Genomic DNA, 21,828 nt, shown 5'->3' on the forward strand with positions numbered 1-21,828 from the left:
GCATTATTATGACAAGAGCAATACTAATAATACATATATATTTAACGGCACATAAATAAAATAATGCTACAACATATCATTGAGCTTTCACAGGTTACAGCAAAATCAATAGGTAATTCATATAAAAACTGCATTTACGATATGGCTGCATATCTCATTTCTGTATTTTCCTGGTCATGACACCATTATAAATTATTATTACATATAAACAAACATTATTCCATGAGCAATTTCTCATTTCTGTATTTTCCTGGTCACAGCACCATTATTATAAACATAAAAAATTACATTCCTAGAGAAGTCACTGAGCTTTCTCATTTTTGCATTTTCTCATAAAAATAACAATGTTCCATGAGATGTACCCCCTCTGATGTTTATAGTTTCTTCCACATTTTCCTGGTCACAGAGCCATGATTTAAATATATCCATCACAAGACACTCCACTTTCTCACTTCTGTGTTTTCTTGGTCGCAGCACCATTTTCTTCAAATGTAAACAGAACTACCACTCATTATCTTATATAAAGTATTAATAGATTTATTGTACTCTCTCCGCATCTGCGTTCTCTGCATTTTCCTTATCGCCTTCCTCGACTTTATCAGCTGTTGATTCCAGACTAAGGTCCAGTATTAGTGGGATTTTCCTGTGGCCCAACCAGTCAACCAGCATGCTCAGCTCACCCAGTAGGATTGTCTCCAATACATACTGAAAATATGTAAAAATATATACTCGCTAATACAAAATTAACCTAAGTTGTACTGACAAATTAATGATGTCATAATGGATACCCACCCAAAATGAGGTATCTCTGTAATATGCAAAACCTGAATAGACCCACAATTCCGTTATCAGCCATATTTAATCTGTTGATAAGCCCTGCACCTGAACACTGGTGTCATTTGGTCAGTCTTGTTAAAATTTCCAAGATTAAACACAGAAGGAAAGAAACAATATCCAAAAACACATAAAAAAAGTGTATTTTACAAAATGTTGAGTGATTTTGATAAGTGGGGAACCTGTGTAAAAAGACTTAACGACAGGTTTTACTATTCACATTGATGACATGCTTTAAAGATGCTCCACCGCCGACAGATCATAAATGATATTAATCATTTGAACAATAATTGGTGTTTAATCGTGTATATGTATGCTTAATTAACACAAAAAAATAATATAAAATAATTTATTTTGCCTTTAGTGCATGCGCAGTCAGAACTTCATTCCATATAAGATATAGTGCCACAGAATTTTTTCGGGATGCAATTAATTATTTTTCATATTTTTAACTTGAAATAAAATTAGAAGCTCAAACTTTTCAATGGTGGTAATGGTGTAACTGAAGGAAAATACTAAATCGTCTGCTCCTGTTTTTCATAGTGAAAAAATACTATTTGTCTGCAGTTGAGCATCTTTAAACACACTAGTCTTAAAGCAAATACAAACAAGAGGCCCATTGGACTCAACGGTCACCTGAGTTTGAATATATAATGAAACAAATTAAAGACATATAAACACTATATACTGGGCCTTGAAGTTGGTCAGTGATTATATAAATTTGACTTTTTAGTATAGGAATAGTATTTGCTTCCAACAAACCTGTGAATTGTTTTTGAAATTTTAGTCATTTTGACCCTGTTTTGTTCCGCCCCTCGGGTCCCCCAGGGGGTCAGTGAGGACTGATATGGATATTAAACTTCTATATCTCAGGCTAATAATTCTAATCAAAAGTTTGACTCATTTCCTAAGAAAATTGAGCAAATAATGTTCATAAATGTGTTTTTCCTATAAAAACTATAGTAAACTTGACCCCCTCCCCAGGGGGAAACATTAGACCCCAGGGTCATATAATTCACAATTTTTGTAAAGGACCTTAAGACCTTACTACCATGTATCTATGAAAAGTATTTGATTCTACCATTTGAAGAATTCCAGAAGAAGATTTTTGACACTTCTAATTTGTTTATAGGATTCAATGGCCTCTTATAGGGATAATTCTGACAACATTTGACTCATTTTCTATTACAAATGACTAAATAATGCTCAAAAATCTGTTTTCCCTCTATAAACTATAGTAAACTTAACTTACATTTTGGCGTTTTTAAATTTTCACCAGTCATAGTAATATCCAGTGAAATCACAAAAATAACCCGGAACTCAGGAAAATAAGTCAGAACTCTAGAAAATAAGCGGGAACTCGGGAAAATAAGCCGGAACTCAGGAAAATAAGCCGGAAGTCGGGGAAATAAGTCAGAACTCTGGGAAATAAGCAGTTTTACAGTATTACAGAATGAAATTATCTACAAATCCTGATACATGATGCTAGTTAGTGAGGTAGCCAACAGCTACTACAGGTGTCCTACCTTCATTGCCTGCTGCATACAGATCTTCAGGATATCATAGGCTGGCAGGGACATCACCAACAGACACAGCTTCGCCTGGAAAACAATGGTCACATTATAACGATGGTCATCTCATACACAATCAGCAGAGTGTTATAACACCAGAATAAGATCTATGTACAGAAATATAAACACAGACAGATAGCATTACAGATGCATGCATTAAAAAAAAAAAAAAAAAAAAAAACAGATATTGAAATCAGAAAGAGTGGGACATCATTATATTTTAAGAAAGCAGCTGGTAACAGGATGAATAGGAATTAACTAACTTGAAGTAAGTGGGGCTTACCTTTGCATGTGTAATAGTTTTGGTATCCATGGTAGAAAATTGGCTGAGTTTGTTGAGGACGTTGTTGATGTCTGGATCACACTGGCCAAACAAGTGATAAGTCTTCTCCCTCAGTTCATCGTACCTGGAGCACAATTATATCAAGTTCATCGTACCTGTAGCACAATTATATCAAGTTCATCGTACCTGGAGCACTATCTTATATCAATATCATCGTACCTGGAGCACAATTATATCAAGTTCATCGTACCTGGAGCACAATTATATCAAGTTCATCGTACCTGGAGCACAATTATATCAAGTTCATCGTACCTGGAGCACAATTATATCAAGTTCATCATACCTGGAGCACATTTATATCAAGTTCATCGTACCTGGAGCACTATCTTATATCAATATCATCGTACCTGGAGCACATTTATGTCAAGTTCATCGTACCTGGAGCATAATTTTATATCAAGTTCATCGTACATGGAGCACAATTTTATATCAAGTTCATCGTACCTGGAGCACAATTCTATAAAGTTCATCATACCTGGAGCACATTTATATCAAGTTCATCGTACCTGGAGCATAATTTTATATCAAGTTCACCGTACCTGGAGCACAATTTTATATCAAGTTCACCGTACCTGGAGCACAATTTTATATCAAGTTCACCGTACCTGGAGCACAATTTTATATCAAGTTCACCGTACCTGGAGTACAATTATATCAAGTTCATCATACCTGGAGGACAATTATATCAAGTTCATCGTACCTGTAGTACAATTATATCAAGTTCACCGTACCTGGAGCACTATTATATCAAGTTCATCATACCTGGAGGACAATTATATCAAGTTCACCGTACCTGGAGCACTATTATATCAAGTTCATCATACCTGGAGGACAATTATATCAAGTTCATCGTACCTGTAGTACAATTATATCAAGTTCACCGTACCTGGAGCACTATTATATCAAGTTCATCATACCTGGAGGACAATTATATCAAGTTCATCGTACCTGTAGTACAATTATATCAAGTTCATCGTACCTGTAGTACAATTATATCAAGATCATTGTACTTCAGCAGTGATCACACAATATTGTACAATACTGTAAAACCACTCCCTTTCATATTTTGATACTTAATATATGTGGGGCTATCCAAATTCACTAAACTTAATACCTGACACACTTTTATCAAAGTCATAATTTTGTGTACATCGATCTGTATTATAGTCATAATAATAATGCTGTCAAAGGCTACATAGATGATTCGAGAAAGTAAAACCTGTCAGCGAAAAAGTTATATATATTGCGAAATTTTACTCCCGCAAATTCTGATTACCTACACAGTATTGTACAGTTCAATGTAGATTAGTGTAAGATAATCTTCATAGATAAATGTCACATCCTTTGTCAGTGTTGTGTATGGTATTTATTTCACACTTGCTAGATTTAACAAAGTAACTCAAGCTCATACATGTACAGTGTATAACTTGCCTAAACTTAGGTACAATTTTGTAACTCTAAAGAATTCTAGAGAGAATCTAGTGCTGTCTTTAGAGCTACAATTGGTACCTTTTACTGCTAACAAAGCAAATTAATAACTATACAAACCATTATCTAAACATTTGTATGCATTTTATCGTACTTGTTTTATATCGCGTATCTAGTAGACAACAGATATCAAATTCACAGCCAGATATAATTTTTTCACATATGAAATGTTGGGGTTTTTTTCGAAGGAAAATTGTTCACCAAGTCTATATCTGAAAGGTAGTAGACTGGGTCCGTATATTCGTTCTAGTCTAAACCGGATATGTCACAGGGACCAGCACATTTGGTCAGTATAGTAAGGTTTCCTGGTTGTGCAGGTTTCATTTCTTTAAATTATGTTGGAAAACACGATTTAATATGTCAGATTAGATAGGTGTCTTGTTTAGACAAGTTATATTGTACATAGTTCTTAATCAAATCAAATAACATCGCTTTAGTTACGGTATAACTGACCATTTAGAAGGAGGCACATGGTGTACGTCAACATTCCGCGCCATATTTGTCTTGCCTCTCCTCATGTTGATAACGTGTTCACGGAAAAGTGGGCTGAGGTCGTCAAATACCTGGTACTTCATCTTAAAGGATACCATTTGTTCCCTGTGTGGTGTACAATGTAGATAATTACAACATTATTTTTGTTCCTTTGTTTACAGCATTCATTTGTAACAGACATCATTAGTATTACTAGTGTATAATAACATAGAAATCAGCGACTCTACTCTAAATATCTTATCAGATATACTCGAATGAGAAAGGGATTATTTGTGAGCACCTCAATTTTGTGACTTGTGGATGCAAACATTTTGCATCTGTGAATATTTTCACGATGTATCTAACTTCGGGTGATGTAGGCTAAATATTCACAAAGTTTTACGTTGGGTGGAAATCATGGTGAAAAAGACTTCGCATAGTGTAATAAAAATACCCTCGCATTAATTTCCCATGTTGACAGTGACTCTCATAGTCTGAATCAAATAATTGCATTCTCACAGCATTTCCTACCTCTGCTGTATTGTGAAATCTTTTTTTCTTTCACACCTGATCAAGTTTCTGCTGTGTATGTATTATGAAATCTTTTTTGTTTCACACCTGATGCTGTTTTTGTCATTAAACCTCGCTGTATCGGTTATCAGATTTGTCAATTTAATGATCATTTTCATGTCACATTTCACTATAATTACCTACCTCTCTATTTTTTGGAGCGAGGCCTCCAGTTCCTGTTGGACAGTAGATCGCATTTTATTTAATTTCTTCCTGTTTTTAAAGGCGAGATTCCCCACATCTTTCGTGGTGGTATTTCTGAAACAAATACATTTTTTTAAAGAGACAATTCAGTCTAAGAGTACATTTAATTTTAAATTTGTACATACAATGTATATTGGAAACAAGCCAGTTCTAATAGAAATCCCACTGTAGTAAAATGTATGTGAAATGTTCAAAATCGCTTACTGTCCGCCATTACACATAGTGGTCGATGTCTTGTATGCTGAAACCTGGCCCTTACCAGTGTCTTAAAGAATTTTTTGTCTGGATCCTTGATCGAACTACTCAAAATCACTCTTACAGTAGTTTGTTTACCTTATTAGATGCATGCACCTGTCTAAAAACCAAATTTATCAACTCCTCAGTGGCTATGTATTGCATTTTGTATTTGTTTATCGTGTGTGACTTCGGCTCGGGTATGGGTACAGCGTACATGTTGTACCTGCTTAATCGTATTGATTAACGATTTGGAATTTCAATGGTATTAATCACAATACTTAACAATGCCATGAAATTTGTCAATATTTCTTGTCATATGTTACATAAGGAATGTAGAACAATATATTTATACCATATTTTGCTTCGTGGTTATGTAACGGAACAAGCCTCACTGAATTGTCCCTTTAATTATATCATTAATTATCAAGGTTTTTTTTGCGTTTTTTGTTTTTGTTTTTTTTTCGCAATTTAAGTGCAAAAATAGAAAACGCAAAGCAAAGATCTTTAAATTTTTGAATACTTTTTTCAATTGCAAATCAATATCTAATGGGGACAAAGCATGGAAGTGCCAATCTTATTTTGTATACTAGAGTAGTTTTGGAATATTTCTCCCCAGTTTGACTTACATTTTAGCTGGTAGCTTTGGGGTATTTATTCCGACTTACAATTTAACTGGAGAAGTTTCAGGGTATTTCTCTCTGACCTACTTTTTACCTGGAGTAGTTTTGGGGTATTTCTCCCTGACTTAGTTTTTAGCTGGAGTAGTTTTGGGGTATTTCTCTCCGACTTACTTTTTAGCTGGAGTAGTTTTGGGGTATTTCTCACCGACTTACTTTTTAGCTGGAGTAGTTTTGGGGTATTTCTCACCGACTTACTTTTTAGCTGGAGTAGTTTTTGGGGTATTTCTCACTGACTTACTTTTTAGCTGGAGTAGTTTTGGGGTATTTCTCACTGACTTACTTTTTAGCTGGAGTAGTTTTGGGGTATTTCTCTCCGACATACTTTTTAGCTGGAGTAGTTTTGGGGTATTTCTCCCTGACTTACTTTTTAGCTGGAGTAGTTTTGGGATATTTCTCACTGACTTACTTTTTAGCTGGAGTAGTTTTGGGGTATTTCTCACTGACTTACTTTTTAGTTGGAGTAGTTTTGGGGTATTTCTCCCTGACTTACTTTTTAGTTGGAGTAGTTTTGGGGTATTTCTCACTGACTTACTTTTTAGCTGGAGTTGTTTTGGGATATTTCTTCCTGACTTAATTTTCAGCTGGAGTTGTTTTGGGATATTTCTTCCTGACTTAATTTTTAGCTGGAGTAGTTTTGGGGTATTTCTCTCTGACCTACTTTTTAGCTGGAGTAGTTTTGGGGTATTTCTCCCTGACTTACTTTTTAGCTGGAGTAGTTTTGGGGTATTTCTCCCTGACTTACTTTTTAGCTGGAGTAGTTTTGGGGTATTTCTCACCGACTTACTTTTTAGCTGGAGTAGTTTTGAGATATTTCTCTCTGACCTACTTTTTAGCTGGAGTAGTTTTGGGGTATTTCTCACTGACTTACTTTTTACCTGGAGTAGTTTTGGGGTATTTCTCTCTGACTTACTTTTTAGCTGGAGTAGTTTTGGGATATTTCTCTCTGACCTACTTTTTAGCTGGAGTAGTTTTGGGGTATTTCTCCCCAACTTACTTTTTAGCTGAAGTAGTTTTGGGGTATTTCTCTCAGACATACTTTTTAGCTTGAGTAGTTTTGGGATATTTCTCCCTGACCTACTTTTTAGCTGGAGTATTTTTGGGGTATTTCTCTCAGACATATTTTTTAGCTTGAGTAGTTTTGGGATATTTCTCCCTGACTTATTTTTAGCTGGAGTAGTTTTGGGATATTTCTCACTGACCTTCTTTTTAGCTGGAGTAGTTTTGGGGTATTTCTCCCTGACTTACTTTTTAGCTGGAGTAGTTTTGGGATATTTCTCTCTGACTTACTTTTTAGCTGGAGTAGTTTTTGGGGTATTTCTCACCGACTTACTTTTTAGCTGGAGTAGTTTTGGGATATTTCTCCCCGACTTACTTTTTAGCTGAAGTAGTTTTGTGGTATTTCTCATTGACTTACTTTTTAGCTGGTGTAGTTTCAGGGTATTTCTCACTGACTTACTTTTTAGCTGGAGAAGTTTTGGGGTATTTCTCACTGACTTACTTTTTAGCTGGAGTAGTTTTGGGGTATTTTTCCCCGTCTTACTTTTTAGCTGGAGTAGTTTTGGGGTATTTCTCCCCGACCTACTTTTTAGCTGGAGTAGTTTTGGGGTAATTCTCTCCGACTTACTTTTTAGCTGGAGTAGTTTTGGGGTATTTCTCTCCGACTTACTTTTTAGCTGGAGTAGTTTTGGGGTTTTTCTCTCCGACTTACTTTTTAGCTGGAGTAGTTTTGGGGTATTTCTCCGATCCCTGACTTACTTTTTAGCTGGAGTAGTTTTGGGATATTTCTCTCTGACCTACTTTTTAGCTGGAGTAGTTTTGGGATATTTCTCCCTGACTTACTTTTTAGCTGGAGTAGTTTTGGGGTATTTCTCACTGACTTACTTTTTAGCTGGAGTAGTTTTGGGGTATTTCTCCCCGTCTTACTTTTTAGCTGGAGTAGTTTTGGGGTATTTCTCACTGACTTACGTTTTAGCTGGAGTAGTTTTGGGGTATTTCTCTCCGACTTACTTTTTAGCTGGAGTAGTTTTGGAGTATTTCTCTCCGACTTACTTTTTAGCTGGAGTAGTTTTGGGGTATTTCTCTCCGACTTACTTTTTAGCTGGAGTAGTTTTGGGGTATTTCTCTCCGACTTACTTTTTAGCTGGAGTAGTTTTGGGGTATTTCTCTCCGACTTACTTTTTAGCTGGAGTAGTTTTGGGGTATTTCTCCCTGACTTACTTTTTAGCTGGAGTAGTTTTGGGATATTTCTCTCTGACCTACTTTTTAGCTGGAGTAGTTTTGGGGTATTTCTCCCTGACTTACTTTTTAGCTGGAGTAGTTTTGGGGTATTTCTCCCTGACTTACTTTTTAGCTGGAGTAGTTTTGGGGTATTTCTCACTGACTTACTTTTTAGCTGGAGTAGTTTTGGGGTATTTCTCACTGACTTACTTTTTAGCTGGAGTAGTTTTGGGGTATTTCTCCCTGACTTACTTTTTAGCTGGAGTAGTTTTGGGGTATTTCTCACTGACTTACTTTTTAGCTGGAGTAGTTTTGGGGTATTTCTCACTGACTTACTTTTTAGCTGGAGTAGTTTTGGGGTATTTCTCCCTGACTTACTTTTTAGCTGGAGTAGTTTTGGGGTATTTCTCCCTGACTTACTTTTTAGCTGGAGTAGTTTTGGGGTATTTCTCCCTGACTTAGTTTTTAGCTGGAGTAGTTTTGAGGTATTTCTCTCCGACATACTTTTTAGCTGGAGTAGTCTTGGGGTATTTCTCCCTGACTTACTTTTTAGCTGGAGTAGTTTTGGGATATTTCTCCTGACTTACTTTTTGGCTGGAGTAGTTTTGGGGTATTTCTCACTGACTTACTTTTTAGCTGGAGTAGTTTTGGGATATTTCTCACTGACTTACTTTTCAGCTGGAGTAGTTTTCGGGTATTTCTCATTGACTTACTTTTTAGCTGGAGTAGTTTTGAGGTATTTCTCTCCGACACACTTTTTAGCTGGAGTAGTTTTTGGGGTATTTCTCACTGACTTACTTTTTAGCTGGAGTAGTTTTGGGGTATTTCTCCCTGACTTACTTTTTAGCTGGAGTAGTTTTGGGGTATTTCTCACCGACTTACTTTTTAGCTGGAGTAGTTTTGGGGTATTTCTCACTGACTTACTTTTTAGCTGGAGTAGTTTTGGGGTATTTCTCACTGACTTACTTTTTAGCTGGAGTAGTTTTGGGGTATTTCTCACTGACTTACTTTTTAGCTGGAGTAGTTTTGGGGTATTTCTCCCTGACTTACTTTTTTAGCTGGAGTAGTTTTGGGGTATTTCTCACCGACTTACTTTTTAGCTGGAGTAGTTTTTGGGGTATTGCTCCCTGACTTACTTTTTAGCTGGAGTAGTTTTGGGATATTTCTCGCTGGCCACCTGCTGCCATATAGGTAGTTTTTTGGTTGGAGGAGCTTCCTTTTTTTCCATACCGTACGGCGTTACTGGATCATCATGATGAGGAGTGTGGGTCCGTCCCGGAGAACCAGCGGAGGCGTTGGATCCTCCTGAGGGCAGATTACTATTTCCCGTTCCTGTCTTTCTGTACAAGAGAAAAAAAATTAGCCCAGGGGCATTATGAGATCACTTGATTTCAGACATTTGGAAGAAAATTTGGCATTTTTGGCTTCTCCAGGTAGTAAATGCTGCCTTCTGTTTTAAAACCTAATGTACTGTTTATCCACATCAATATATAGTAGCTTCTTCATCTTGAAACAAATTATAAATATACTGTTTCAAATCTTTAGGTCTTCTATTACAATTGAATCTGCAGGCATGTACTAAATGCATGTATTTCAAGTACAACAATTTTATTTTTTTTGTTAAAATGGATGGCTTTGGGAAGCAAATTGGGTAAGTGTTTGAGCAAGTGATGTGTATCAGGGATCAATCTAGGTTTTGGGATAAATTACCCTTTTTTCGAAATAGGGGAAAAGTTTGGAAAAGTTTGGCGAAATATAGGGGAATTTGAATCTTCTTATTTACGTCAAAAATTATATTCATTTTGACGAAAAAGTACTGTAAAACAATTAATTTTATTTTCTGATTTATTAAAACAAAATTTTAAGCTCAATAATGAAAAATTTGAGTTTATCATAAAATATGCAGTAGCTATATGATAAATATGAAGAAATTTGCAAACAAAATAATAAAAAAAAAATAATGAAAAATAAGTCACAGGGGAAATTGTGTTTCAAAAACGGTCATTTTTTAGGTTCAAATGGAGAATTTTTAAATCTTCAGGGGAATTTTAGGCAAAGGGGAATTTATTCCTTGAGGGGAAATTTACCCATAAAAGGTAATAAATCAGAGCTAAATTGAGCAAGTGTTGTATATATTAATAGATCCAATATCAGCTAGGTAATTAGGCCTCTTTCTAATACTGGAGTAATGACATGACTGTAACAATATGTTTGAGAAGAAAGCCTAGACATTAACTAATTCACCTACTTCCAATGCATTGCCTTGAGGATAAGATTGGCCTGAATGCCCATTGCTGGCAAGACCTTATGCTGTGTTATCTGCAAGTTTACCAAATCTTCCCATGTCTCAACGATGACTCTTTTCTTCTCCTGAATAGCTGACAAAATCATCTCCATCGGCACCCGGATAGATTTCCTATTAAGGTAGATTTTATGTATATTATGTATTAGTTGATAAAATTACCTCCATTAGCACCTGGATAAATTTTGTGAAAAAATATATTTTATGTATACATATTACATATTAGCTGACAAAATCGCTTCCATCAGCACCCGGAAAGATAAAGTAGATTTTATGTATATTATTTATTAGCTGACAAAATTGCTTCCATCGTCATCCTGATAGATTTCCAATTAAAAAAAGATTTTATGTTTTCACATGCTCCAAAAGTTGTGATTTTTAACAAATATTTAGATAATGTACAGAAATATGTAAAGGGTTTGAATCCCGCTACATTTTCTCCTCTCCTGTTACAGAATTGGCGCCCAACTAAATAACCCACGGTGGTGGTGTTTGGAAGGGTCTAGTGTGTCTTCGAGGGAGAAGACTTCGAGAAAGGAGGGAGGAGTGTAGCGGGATTGGACTGGGTCGATCATCGGTGACCAGGTAGCTCAGTCGGTAGAGCACTCGGCTAGTATTCGGATGGTTCCAAGTTGGAATCCCGGTCTGGCCGCTTCATTTTCTCCTCTCCTGTTACAAGCACTATAAGAAGAACCAAGCTAGAGCTGTCGTCAGAATGGATGACTCATACCCTGTACTGCACAAATATAGTAATAACTCCAATAATAGGGGACATTGCAGAACCCTATATAGTTTTCTCCTCTTTATAAAGACATAAAGACAGATAGAGCGGGTGAGAAATTACAAAACTTCTGTGTGAGAATTATCACTATAAGTAGAATTGCAGTAGTATTCACCTCCTGCCAGCGAAGAGCTTTGATGGATTAGAGTTTGTAGACGGACCCGGTGGTGGTTCCTGTATCATAACCTTACGAGGAGTACTAATCTCAGGAAGTTTGGGTTGCTGGGTACCTCCATCAGTACTCGAGTCTACCGTCGTCTCAGAAAACTTCTGTAGCTTGGAATGAAATCGGTGGCTACAAAATAAAATTTAAAAACTGAGATATCCTTGGGTATATGTAACATGACATAATACTGTAGCTATTTAATAAATAATTTATTTATAATATATTTAATTAACAAAATTTTCACTTAGAGCCTATCACTGGTGACCACCTCAGTACATGAACCACCTATTTTAACATCCCAGTCAACTCAAACTCTTATAACTCAAAGAATCTCAGTCATACAAACTTTTCATGCCCCCTCCCTAAAACATCCATGCGATTGAGTTTTTTAATTACAGTAAAACCTGTGTAAACCATCTCTAATCACCTGTTTAATATGACCACTTTCTATTGATCACAATTTGACATGTGTAAAAAAAAACATCTTTGCTGTTTCAGGTTTGATTATACTTACATGGCCAGATAGTTGAGCTTACTTTCCCTGTCTCCGGTGTGAACGGGTGGTAGGTGGGCCGGGTTGTAGAACTTTTTGAGTGCCTTCACAGCATCCAGAGACAGCGGAATCTGCCATAGATCATTATCAGAATGACGACAGTTGTGTTTTTTTACATTGACATAAAATTCTATGAAACAATTATTAACATATGTAAGTATGAAAAAACAAAAGAAACTCAATGAAAATACATATTATAATAAAATTGACTTATAAGTTTATCAATCAAAATGTATGGACTATCATTAGACATCAAAAGTGTATAACGTTGAATTAAGGCCACAACCTTTCTACAGACTCAAGGTCACCACAAATGTACCTTTGACTTGAGGTCACAACCTTTCTACAGACTCAAGGTCACCACAAATGTACCTTTGACTTGAGGTCACAACCTTTCTACAGACTCAAGGTCACCACCAGCTTACCTTTGACTTGAGGTCACAACCTTTCTAGCCTCAAGGTCATTACCAGTTTACCTTTGACTTGAGGTCACAATCTTTTACAGACTCAAGGTCAACACCAGCTTACCCTTGAATCAAGGTCACAAAATTTAACCTATCTACAGACTCAATGTTACCACCAATGTACCTTTGAATTAATTAGGTCACACCTTTCTACAGGCTCAAGGTCACCACCAGCTTACCTTTAACTTAAGGTCAAAACCTTTCTACAGACTCAAGGTCATCACCAGCTTACCTTTGACTTGAGGTCACGGCCTTTCATGTTATGAATGGAAACTATAACTGTGTAGAGACACTCCAAGTACAACAAGTGGTCTCGGCGAATTCTCTCTTTCTTTTCTCTATAAATAAGAATCAGTACAGAAACCAAGAATGAGTTAAAAAAATTAGTTATATTTTGGATTATTTGGCAATATGTGCCCAATTTTTATCTTTCAATATTTGAGTGACTTCAGAGTGACTAGCTATATACTAGTATACAGTAAAACCTTTAACTCAACATGCAGGTTGGTCAGCGACATTATGAATATCAAATTACAACAAACCAATGAAATATGATCTCCTGTTTTTACAGCATTTTATGTATTTATAAGAGTGATTTGATATTATAATAATATTGGATAGAAACAAATAACAAGAGGTCCCTTGGGCCTAAACAGTCCCTTGATATTTGATACAAATTAGTAATGTCATTTACTAGCCAACTGATTCTTTTGTTTACGAAATTGGAACATACATCTAATAGGTCTACATACAAAGTTTCAATATGCTTGGTGCATATTCACTCGCATTATCATGTTCACAAGATTTAATAATTGTTAGTGCAAAGGACAATATATATTTACTCAAGTTAACACATTCACAAGGACCAATAATAATAATTAGTACGAAGGGCAATAACTCAGTAAATTACCGTAGAATCACACTGATTTTCGAACTGGTCCGAGATCTTTCCAATGTTAGTCTATACTTACAAAGTTTCGTTAAGCTGGGTTCATATTTACTTAAGTTATCATGTTCACAAAGAACAGTAATAATTATTAGTGAAAAGGACAATAACTCCATAAAATGCTGTCGAATCAGGCTGATTTTTAAACTTGTTCGCGATCTTTCCAATTTTAGTCTACATACAAAGTTTCATTAAGTTTCATAACCTGGCTCAGGAGTTACAGCTCTTATTTTTTCGATGAAATTTCATTAAATAGGGTTAATATTTACTCAAGCTTTCGCCTTCAAAAGGAAATGTTAATGCGGACGACGCACGACAACAGACTATCGCAATATGTCATCATGAACTATGGTCTGGTGACCTAAAAATGCAGTATAAAATACTGTAGAAAACAATATCAAAGGAACCAAACTCCTGGTAAATGTATACATGTTTAAATACCATGTATTGGAAGAAAACTGGATACATTTCTTTTCGAAGAATAAGGCTATCAATTAATAATGGTTCAAGCTATCTAGGGCTATATTAGATAAAATATACTGAGGTATGGCCGGGACCATGTGATCAGTTCAACAAGTGGGGAATGCCAGTCACAGTTTGAGATCTTATAATGTACAAAAAATGTATATGATTTATAGAAGGCTAACTGTTAACATTGTGTGGATTAAATTGGAATCACAAAAAATATCATCCTCATAAAAATGACCTGCTTTACGGTATTAATATGAAACCTACGTGATACCACTAGATATCTTTATCAGTGGATTGATACTTGGACTCTCCTCCAGATCAGCGTCAGAGTCCCCTTCTGTGATAGACGGTAGCTGGGAACTAAAACCATCGATATCCACCTCGGACGGCAACGCTAACGACTTGCGAATCCTAGTCATCCTCCTCATTACATTGGACGCGATCCTCTCCTGTTCTGCAGACATGGTGTCGTCGTTAGAGGAGTCGGAGTCGGACTCGGCCATGTGTACTAGTCCCATCTGTAGATCTCGGATCGACATCACTACCATGTCATTGTCCTGTTGGGCCTCATCATCGCCTTTCTGCTGCAGCTCCTAAAACATCCACAAACATCTCAATATTTGGATAGTAGAATTATTCTGTCTTTGCATATTACAAAAATTTCAATATTTGGACCGTAGAATTATTCTGTCTTTGCATATATTACAAAAATTTCAATATTTGGACCGTAGAATTATTCTGTCTTTGCATATTACAGAGTTTAATATTTCCCTTTTGGGTCGGTATCGATTGCGACATCCTAATTTTTAAACATATGAATTAACATGGTTTTCTCCGATAATTATGAGACGTTTCCTCATAAAAACGTGACAAAGCAATAAATTCCTACCTACGTGGACACAAAACTCTGTAATATGCAAAAGCAGTAGAGGGAAAAAATCTTTAGTTCAAATACAAAATTAAACACCAAACGTACTGAAATTGCTCATCTATCCTTTGACAAACAGTAAAGACATCATAATAAATATCATACAGAGCAAACACCATGACAAAGCTCGTAAGACATAGTACATCTTAAGTAACAACAAAGACATTCAATTTGAGTTGAAAATGGGCGTTCTTTATGTTAAACGACTGTTGTAATAAGATATAAGATTCAATATATTTCTACCAAAAAAGTCTTTTAAAATTACTGATGTAAGCACAATTAAAACAAATGACCCTGACCATACAAACCTTGTTCATCCAAGATTGTTGTTGGGAATTGGTTGAAATTTCATGGTCGATCATCAGTTTTGTTTTAACCAATCAATGATTGATTAAAAATGATTATTTTTTTCCTTAATGTATAAACAAGGCTCATATAAAATTCCTTTCAAAGGCTTACGATATCAAGGCCTCTAAGGGATGTTTTCATGTGGCTTATTTTCTTCACAAATCATACTCATATGAACGTTTACATTACTACGTAGTGCTTATGCGCTCTTCAATTCGTATAGATGCTTGAAATTTGAAATGATATGAGTGACAACCACACACAAAGGAATGAATTTCACATGTTGGCTATGATTTTTTCACATATTTTACTGATCAGCTAACGTTATACTTTGGTTTATCATAGTGTTGGAAAATTCCGATGAAACTGGATTACAGTTTTCTTACTCGATTAATTGATCAAATACCTCAAACCAACGATACTCGACGAACTTCATTAATCGGAACACCACTATCCATTATATTGTTGTATGCTTGAATTAAGCTACATCATTGCTATTTACAGTAGTCCAAAAATAACATAAATTAATGTGCCACAAGATTAGACTTAACGCATCACCTCTCTGTAATCAGTCTCTTTGTACATATCTATAGATCAGTCATATAAAGATATAGAAATGAAACATTGTCTACCTACATAAATTACATAAAAACAAGTTGTACATATCTATAGATCAGTCATATCGTGAGTTTGAGGCCCGGATAGGGCATGAGTCAATAAATTGTCATGCTTTGTTAAATTGTGTTTCTTTGATATTTGATCAGTCATATAAAGATATAGATATGAAACATAGTCTACCTACATAAATTACATTAAAACAAGTTTTATTGGCATTAACTTATTATCCTTTTATGAATTAAGAGGTATAATGTGGGGGTGGTGGTCAGGGAGACCTCCTTTCACATACTTACTTGTTGATGTCGGACATGTTCCTCGTAAGATTGGCCTCCTTTCACATTTCGTATGACCTTGGCATTCTCTGCTAATTTCTCTCTGACTTTTTTATAGCCATTTAGGACCAAGTTGGCTGCTAACTCTTCCTGCTTCTCCTCGTCTGTAGAACTGGAGTGGTCAGCCTGCAATCAAGTCATTCCTTAGGATCTTTATCTCATCATTATTGTATTGAAAATCATGAAGCATACTGCCAAAGACACATGCATTCCGCATTCCACCCGATCAGTATAAAAGTCGTGTGTTGTGTAGAATTTAGAAAGGTTAGATGGCAAAAGTATAGTCAAAGGGAGATAATTTAGTTTTTAATATATAAAAGATTCTTCCATTCCATTGCCATTCTCTGGTAACATGTGAAAGTTGAGATAAAAATTTAGAACAGAACAGACGTTGTATCAAAACTAAATACAAGATGTAAGAGGAAAGTGAGTTCCTCAAACCCTCTCACAACATTACACAGGGTGAATATGTGTTAAAGACAGAAAAAAGTTATTTTTTGTCCAAAATACATATTCCGTCTTTGCATATTACAGAGTTAGCTCCCTTGCGGGTAGGTATCGATTGTTACGTCATTATTTTGTGACCGCAATTCACATCGTTTTCTCCGTAAAATATGACGTTACGCTCGAAAACACACAACATCACAATCAATACCTACCCGTAGGGGCAGATAACTCTGTAATATGCAAATACAGAATAATCACATCAAAATCAAATTAATAAATAAGGGGAGATAAGTGTCATATACAAACTGATATATGTACTTACCTCTTCCTCAATTTTAATGGCTGGTAATACTTTGATTTTTTTCCAGTCCTTGGGTTTGTCGTCGTAGAATTGCTTATGTGGCGCTGACCAAACCTGCAGCCATAAATTATCAACTGTTAAAACTTTTGGCTAGGAGGAATTTCATTTACCAAATTATTATTAATAAGTGGCTGGATCACTACATCTATTATTGACATTGCTTGTTTCCAATATTATTGAGACCCCATCTTGACACATACATCGAATTTGAATCTGACATATGAATTAAAATGCAGACTGAACACATGAAGACAAGTGGACTTTAAAATCAGGTCAAAATCTGTTATAGAAAGCCATTTGGGTTCCATAAAAAAGTTGTCATATTAAGCAGCTACCTCAATGCTCCAGGGGTTAGGATCACTTACAATCTCTACACCCCTGGACTATCTCATTGTAAAACTGAAGGTAGCTCAGGGAAACAAATCTGAACCAATCACAGGCCTACAAAAATTTTCTGTGAAGACTGCAGAGAGAGAGTGACGCTCAACTTCAAAGCCACACAGTCAACCACAGTGTAGTGTTATACAGCTCTTTTGATGTACATCAAAGAACTAAAATTACCTGTTCTGTTCTGTTGCCTCAAGTTTCACCATGAGATAGTCCAGTGATGGAGAAATCGTAAGTGATCTGAACCCCTGGAGTATCGAGGTTGATTAAACAGGTGTTCTTAAATGTAAATTGTTGGTCACTGCTATTAGGAAGGTTTTACTGTAGTTTAATCTTAATTCTTTTAGAAATTCCTTGTTCATATGACTTACCAGTACTTTTGTTTTTTTAATACCCTTAGCACATATTGCTCATAACTTATACCTGATCATCCAGACTATTTTTAAGTGTTTTTAGAACAAGGTCGTAAGGGTCAAGGACAACGTCTCCTCCGATGTCATTGTAAGGTTCCCAGGGTAAGCTATGGAAGCCCTTGTGAAGGTTGCTCTGGCGACGGAGATAATGACGTTCCCACAACATCTTGGGACGTTCCTCCAGCAGATTTGTGTTTGTTCTGTTCCATACTTTGGTGAATTTGTACGGTTTGGCTATAACACCAAGACAAAATAGATTCAGAGACGCAGAAAGGTCAAAATGGTAAAAATACAGAGCTTTATATCTGTAGTGAAAACATGTACTAGACTGATGCTAGTATCTAATTTGCAAATCACTGTGGTTCTTTGGACTGGTAGATATATCACATCAATGTATAGTTTAAATACCTACTCATTTACCAAGAACTAGATTCCATTTAGATGGTAACTTTTAAAATAGACCATGTAGATATTAAGCTATACTTATCATGTAGGCCAAGTGGATATTTCACAGTGATTTTAAACAACTAGTCAACTTTCATTAGAACAGGTTTATTTTCTACGTAAATTGAGGTTTCAATGTACTCCCTGACTAATTGTCCCTTTAAAATTAACTTTATATATATATACTAGTAAAAGAAGCAAATAAAGAAATAATCAAGTAGTTGAAAAACATCTGGAGTCTTGTACAGATCAAAGTGATTTCAGTTGTGTATAGACAAGGGGAAAATTTACATCACACTCATCATGCATGGTGCAGGCCTACTTAGAACCAATATTTTGTTCTTCAGAAAGTGATTTTAGTTTTTTTAGGCCTAAATAGACACCGAAACTTTATCTTTTTAATACCTGGCTGTGGATTATAGTGATTCCGGACAATTTTGGTAATATCATTGCTGATAGGCGTTGCTCGGAAACTTGTCATGGTATTACATTTCTAATTTCTGAAATCAAAACAAACATAAAATCAAAACAAACTTATTGGAGATTGATAACAGTCAGCATACAACTCAAACAATCGTGAAGACAACACAAGTGATTTTCGCTGTTCCTCACTAGGCTATCACCTAACGCGGCCTTAATATGTAATTCGACGTCAAATGTGCTAATGTAAATTCCGAATATGTTAAGGTGTTTAAATTGGTACAGTGTCAAAAAGGCATTTTTAAGATGTTTTCGTTTGAGACCTACCTTATAATTTCCTATCGTGGCGCCATATTTACTTCACTACAGTGACGTCATCAACAATTAGGTTTAGAAGGCGCATTCGTTTACAGTTTTAAGTTGCATCTTAGAAGCCATGTGCCGCGACTTCAGAAAAAAAATCAGTTAGGTCAAATCCTAACACAATTCGTGCATTTGCTGCTTAGTGCTTAAGATTTATTTTTGTCTCCTACTAAATTTATCTATTTCCTGGGGCGTAAGAAGCGGGGTAGGTAGGGGGGGGGGAGGTGGGTGAGAGGGGGTCGTAAAACTCATCTCAGCCATTCTAAAACGTAATATTTTCCCCTGGCAAACACCTAAATCTCGCGTCTTCGGCGCTCGTAAGTTCATCAAAATGCATGCAGCCATTCTAAATCGTAATAACTTTTCCTGGGGGATATCATCCTCGATACTCCAGGGCTTCCGATCACTTACGATCTCTACACCCCTGGACTATCTCATAGTGAAATTGAAGGCAGCTCAGCGGAAAACATTTGACCAATCACAGGCTAGCAAAGATTTCCTTTGAAGACTACAGAGAGAGCGAAGCCTAACATCAAAGTCACACAGTCAACCACAGTGTACCGTTATACGGCTCTTTTGATGTACATCAAATGACTAAATTACCTGTTCTATTCTGTTGCCTCCAGTTTTACTATGAGATAGTCCAGGGGTGTAGAGATCGTAAGTGATCGGAAGTCCTGGAGTATCGAGGATGGGGGGATATGGATTGAAGCAGGAGAAAAACCAAGTAAATATTTCCTTGACCTAGAACAGAAAAATTATGTCAATACTGAAACAATAACTAAGTTGATTGACAACTCTGGTACTGAAATCATAACACAGAGGGATATCTTGAATGAGTGTTGTAAATATTACAATAATATTTATAGTTCAAGGGATGAGACCCTTGATGTTAACCTTGAAAGTTTATTAGAGATCTCTGATCCTCCAAAGTTAGATCCTGGGGAAGATGCTGATCAAGGAGAAATAAGTCTTAGGGAGGCAGGCATGGTTTTAAATAATATGAAAAATAACAAATCTCCAGGTAGAGGATTTACTGCAGATTTTTTTTTTTTAATTTTTCTGGAAAGATTTGGGTAAACTAGTTTTAATTATGCCTACAAAAATAATAATTTGTCAATATCTCAAAAATAGGGAATGAACCAAGGGAGTACTTGAAGATGTTTTGCGGGAAGAATCAAACCAAAGTTAAACATTTTAATACATGAAAACCAGAAAGGTTTTCTTAGAGGTAGAAATATTGCAGACAATACTAGACAACTATACGATCTAATGCACTCTGCAAAAGAAAATAATATCCCTGGACTATTGCTCTTAATTGATTTTGAGAAGGCCTTCGACTCGCTATCATAGAAATTCCTGTACAATGTTTTGTCGTATTTTAACTTTTCTGAAAAGATGGATCAAATTATTCAATGACGATCCTAAAGTATGTATCCTACAATGTGGTATTTTTTTCCAAATTCAGCGTGGATGTTGACAAGGAGATCCTATTGCGCCATATTTTTTCATATTGTCAGAAACATATACATGTATACATAGAGATTGATAACTCCGATTTCATTTTTACGATCGGCAGATGTACCTCTGCATGTGCTTAGGTTTTTTTAAATATACTCTTTTCAATAGTTATATACAGCAGAATAAACAACTTTGATGTGTTATAAAAGTTCAGTAATTTTCCGATGGTTTGAGTAATATTTTGGATAGAAAAAATAATATTTTAACTTACATATTGATCAAGCAAAATGCACTTCCGGTTTTGAATGTCTAATTTTCGAAAGACCAGGTAAAATTGCTGATTTTCATGCTTTCAAAAATCATATCTAATAACATCAATCGGGAAAACTGGTCACATCAAACCATGATATAATGTTTAAACATTGTGTTGATGTAAAATATCACGTTTAAAAGAATACACTTAAAAGAAGTTAGCCAAGGGAAAATGTCTATAAATCGGAGGTCCCGCTGCCTGTCAACAAAAAGAAAGACGGAGTTTCCAATCTTCATGTAATATATGTTTGTGATATCGCTAAGTTTTCTGGTTTGAAACCAAATATTGAAAAAACGCAAGCTATTTGGATTGGCTCAAAGACAAAAAGTAAAAAGAAAAAATGCATTGAACGTAACTTACAGTGGATTAATGACATATTTGTCGTTTTGGGTATCAAATTTAGAATCAAATTTAGTACCGAGCTTATACATATGCCTGATTTGAACTTCAAAGAGAAAGGTATTCCAGCTATAGGTATGAGTAATCTCCCAGAGGACAGTTCATAACTGATCCATAGTCTATATTTTATATGCATGTATATATTAGGTATGTATATGAATATCTAAAAAGAAAACTACATTTGTAAGGCATCATCTTGGTACTAATGTTTATTCCGCAACATATGTATATATTCATTTCTGACACCCGCAAATGTGAAAGTTTGTATTGTCATGTTCGTCTTGTCATATTATATC

General features: G+C 35.6%; 1 protein-coding gene across 1 annotated transcript; it reads right to left on the reverse strand.

Annotated features, from left to right (window-relative positions):
- Window positions 1-227: 227 nt before the first annotated feature.
- LOC138309438 (uncharacterized) lies at window positions 228-19,378 on the reverse strand. The gene is made up of 16 exons (XM_069250634.1): window positions 19,324-19,378; window positions 18,982-19,076; window positions 18,143-18,366; window positions 17,294-17,386; window positions 16,486-16,650; window positions 14,563-14,891; window positions 13,114-13,219; window positions 12,379-12,488; window positions 11,814-11,993; window positions 10,864-11,031; window positions 9,752-9,955; window positions 5,422-5,535; window positions 4,690-4,833; window positions 2,689-2,812; window positions 2,361-2,435; window positions 228-705 (listed from the first exon to the last, which is right to left on the reverse strand). The coding sequence occupies exons 2-16, from the start codon at window positions 19,055-19,057 to the stop codon at window positions 538-540; spliced, it is 2,280 nt and encodes a 759-aa protein (XP_069106735.1). The 5' UTR covers window positions 19,058-19,076; window positions 19,324-19,378; the 3' UTR covers window positions 228-537.
- Window positions 19,379-21,828: the final 2,450 nt, after the last annotated feature.

This window comes from Argopecten irradians, chromosome 15, assembly GCF_041381155.1.
Source record: "Argopecten irradians isolate NY chromosome 15, Ai_NY, whole genome shotgun sequence".
Taxonomy (NCBI): Eukaryota; Metazoa; Mollusca; class Bivalvia; order Pectinida; family Pectinidae; genus Argopecten; species Argopecten irradians.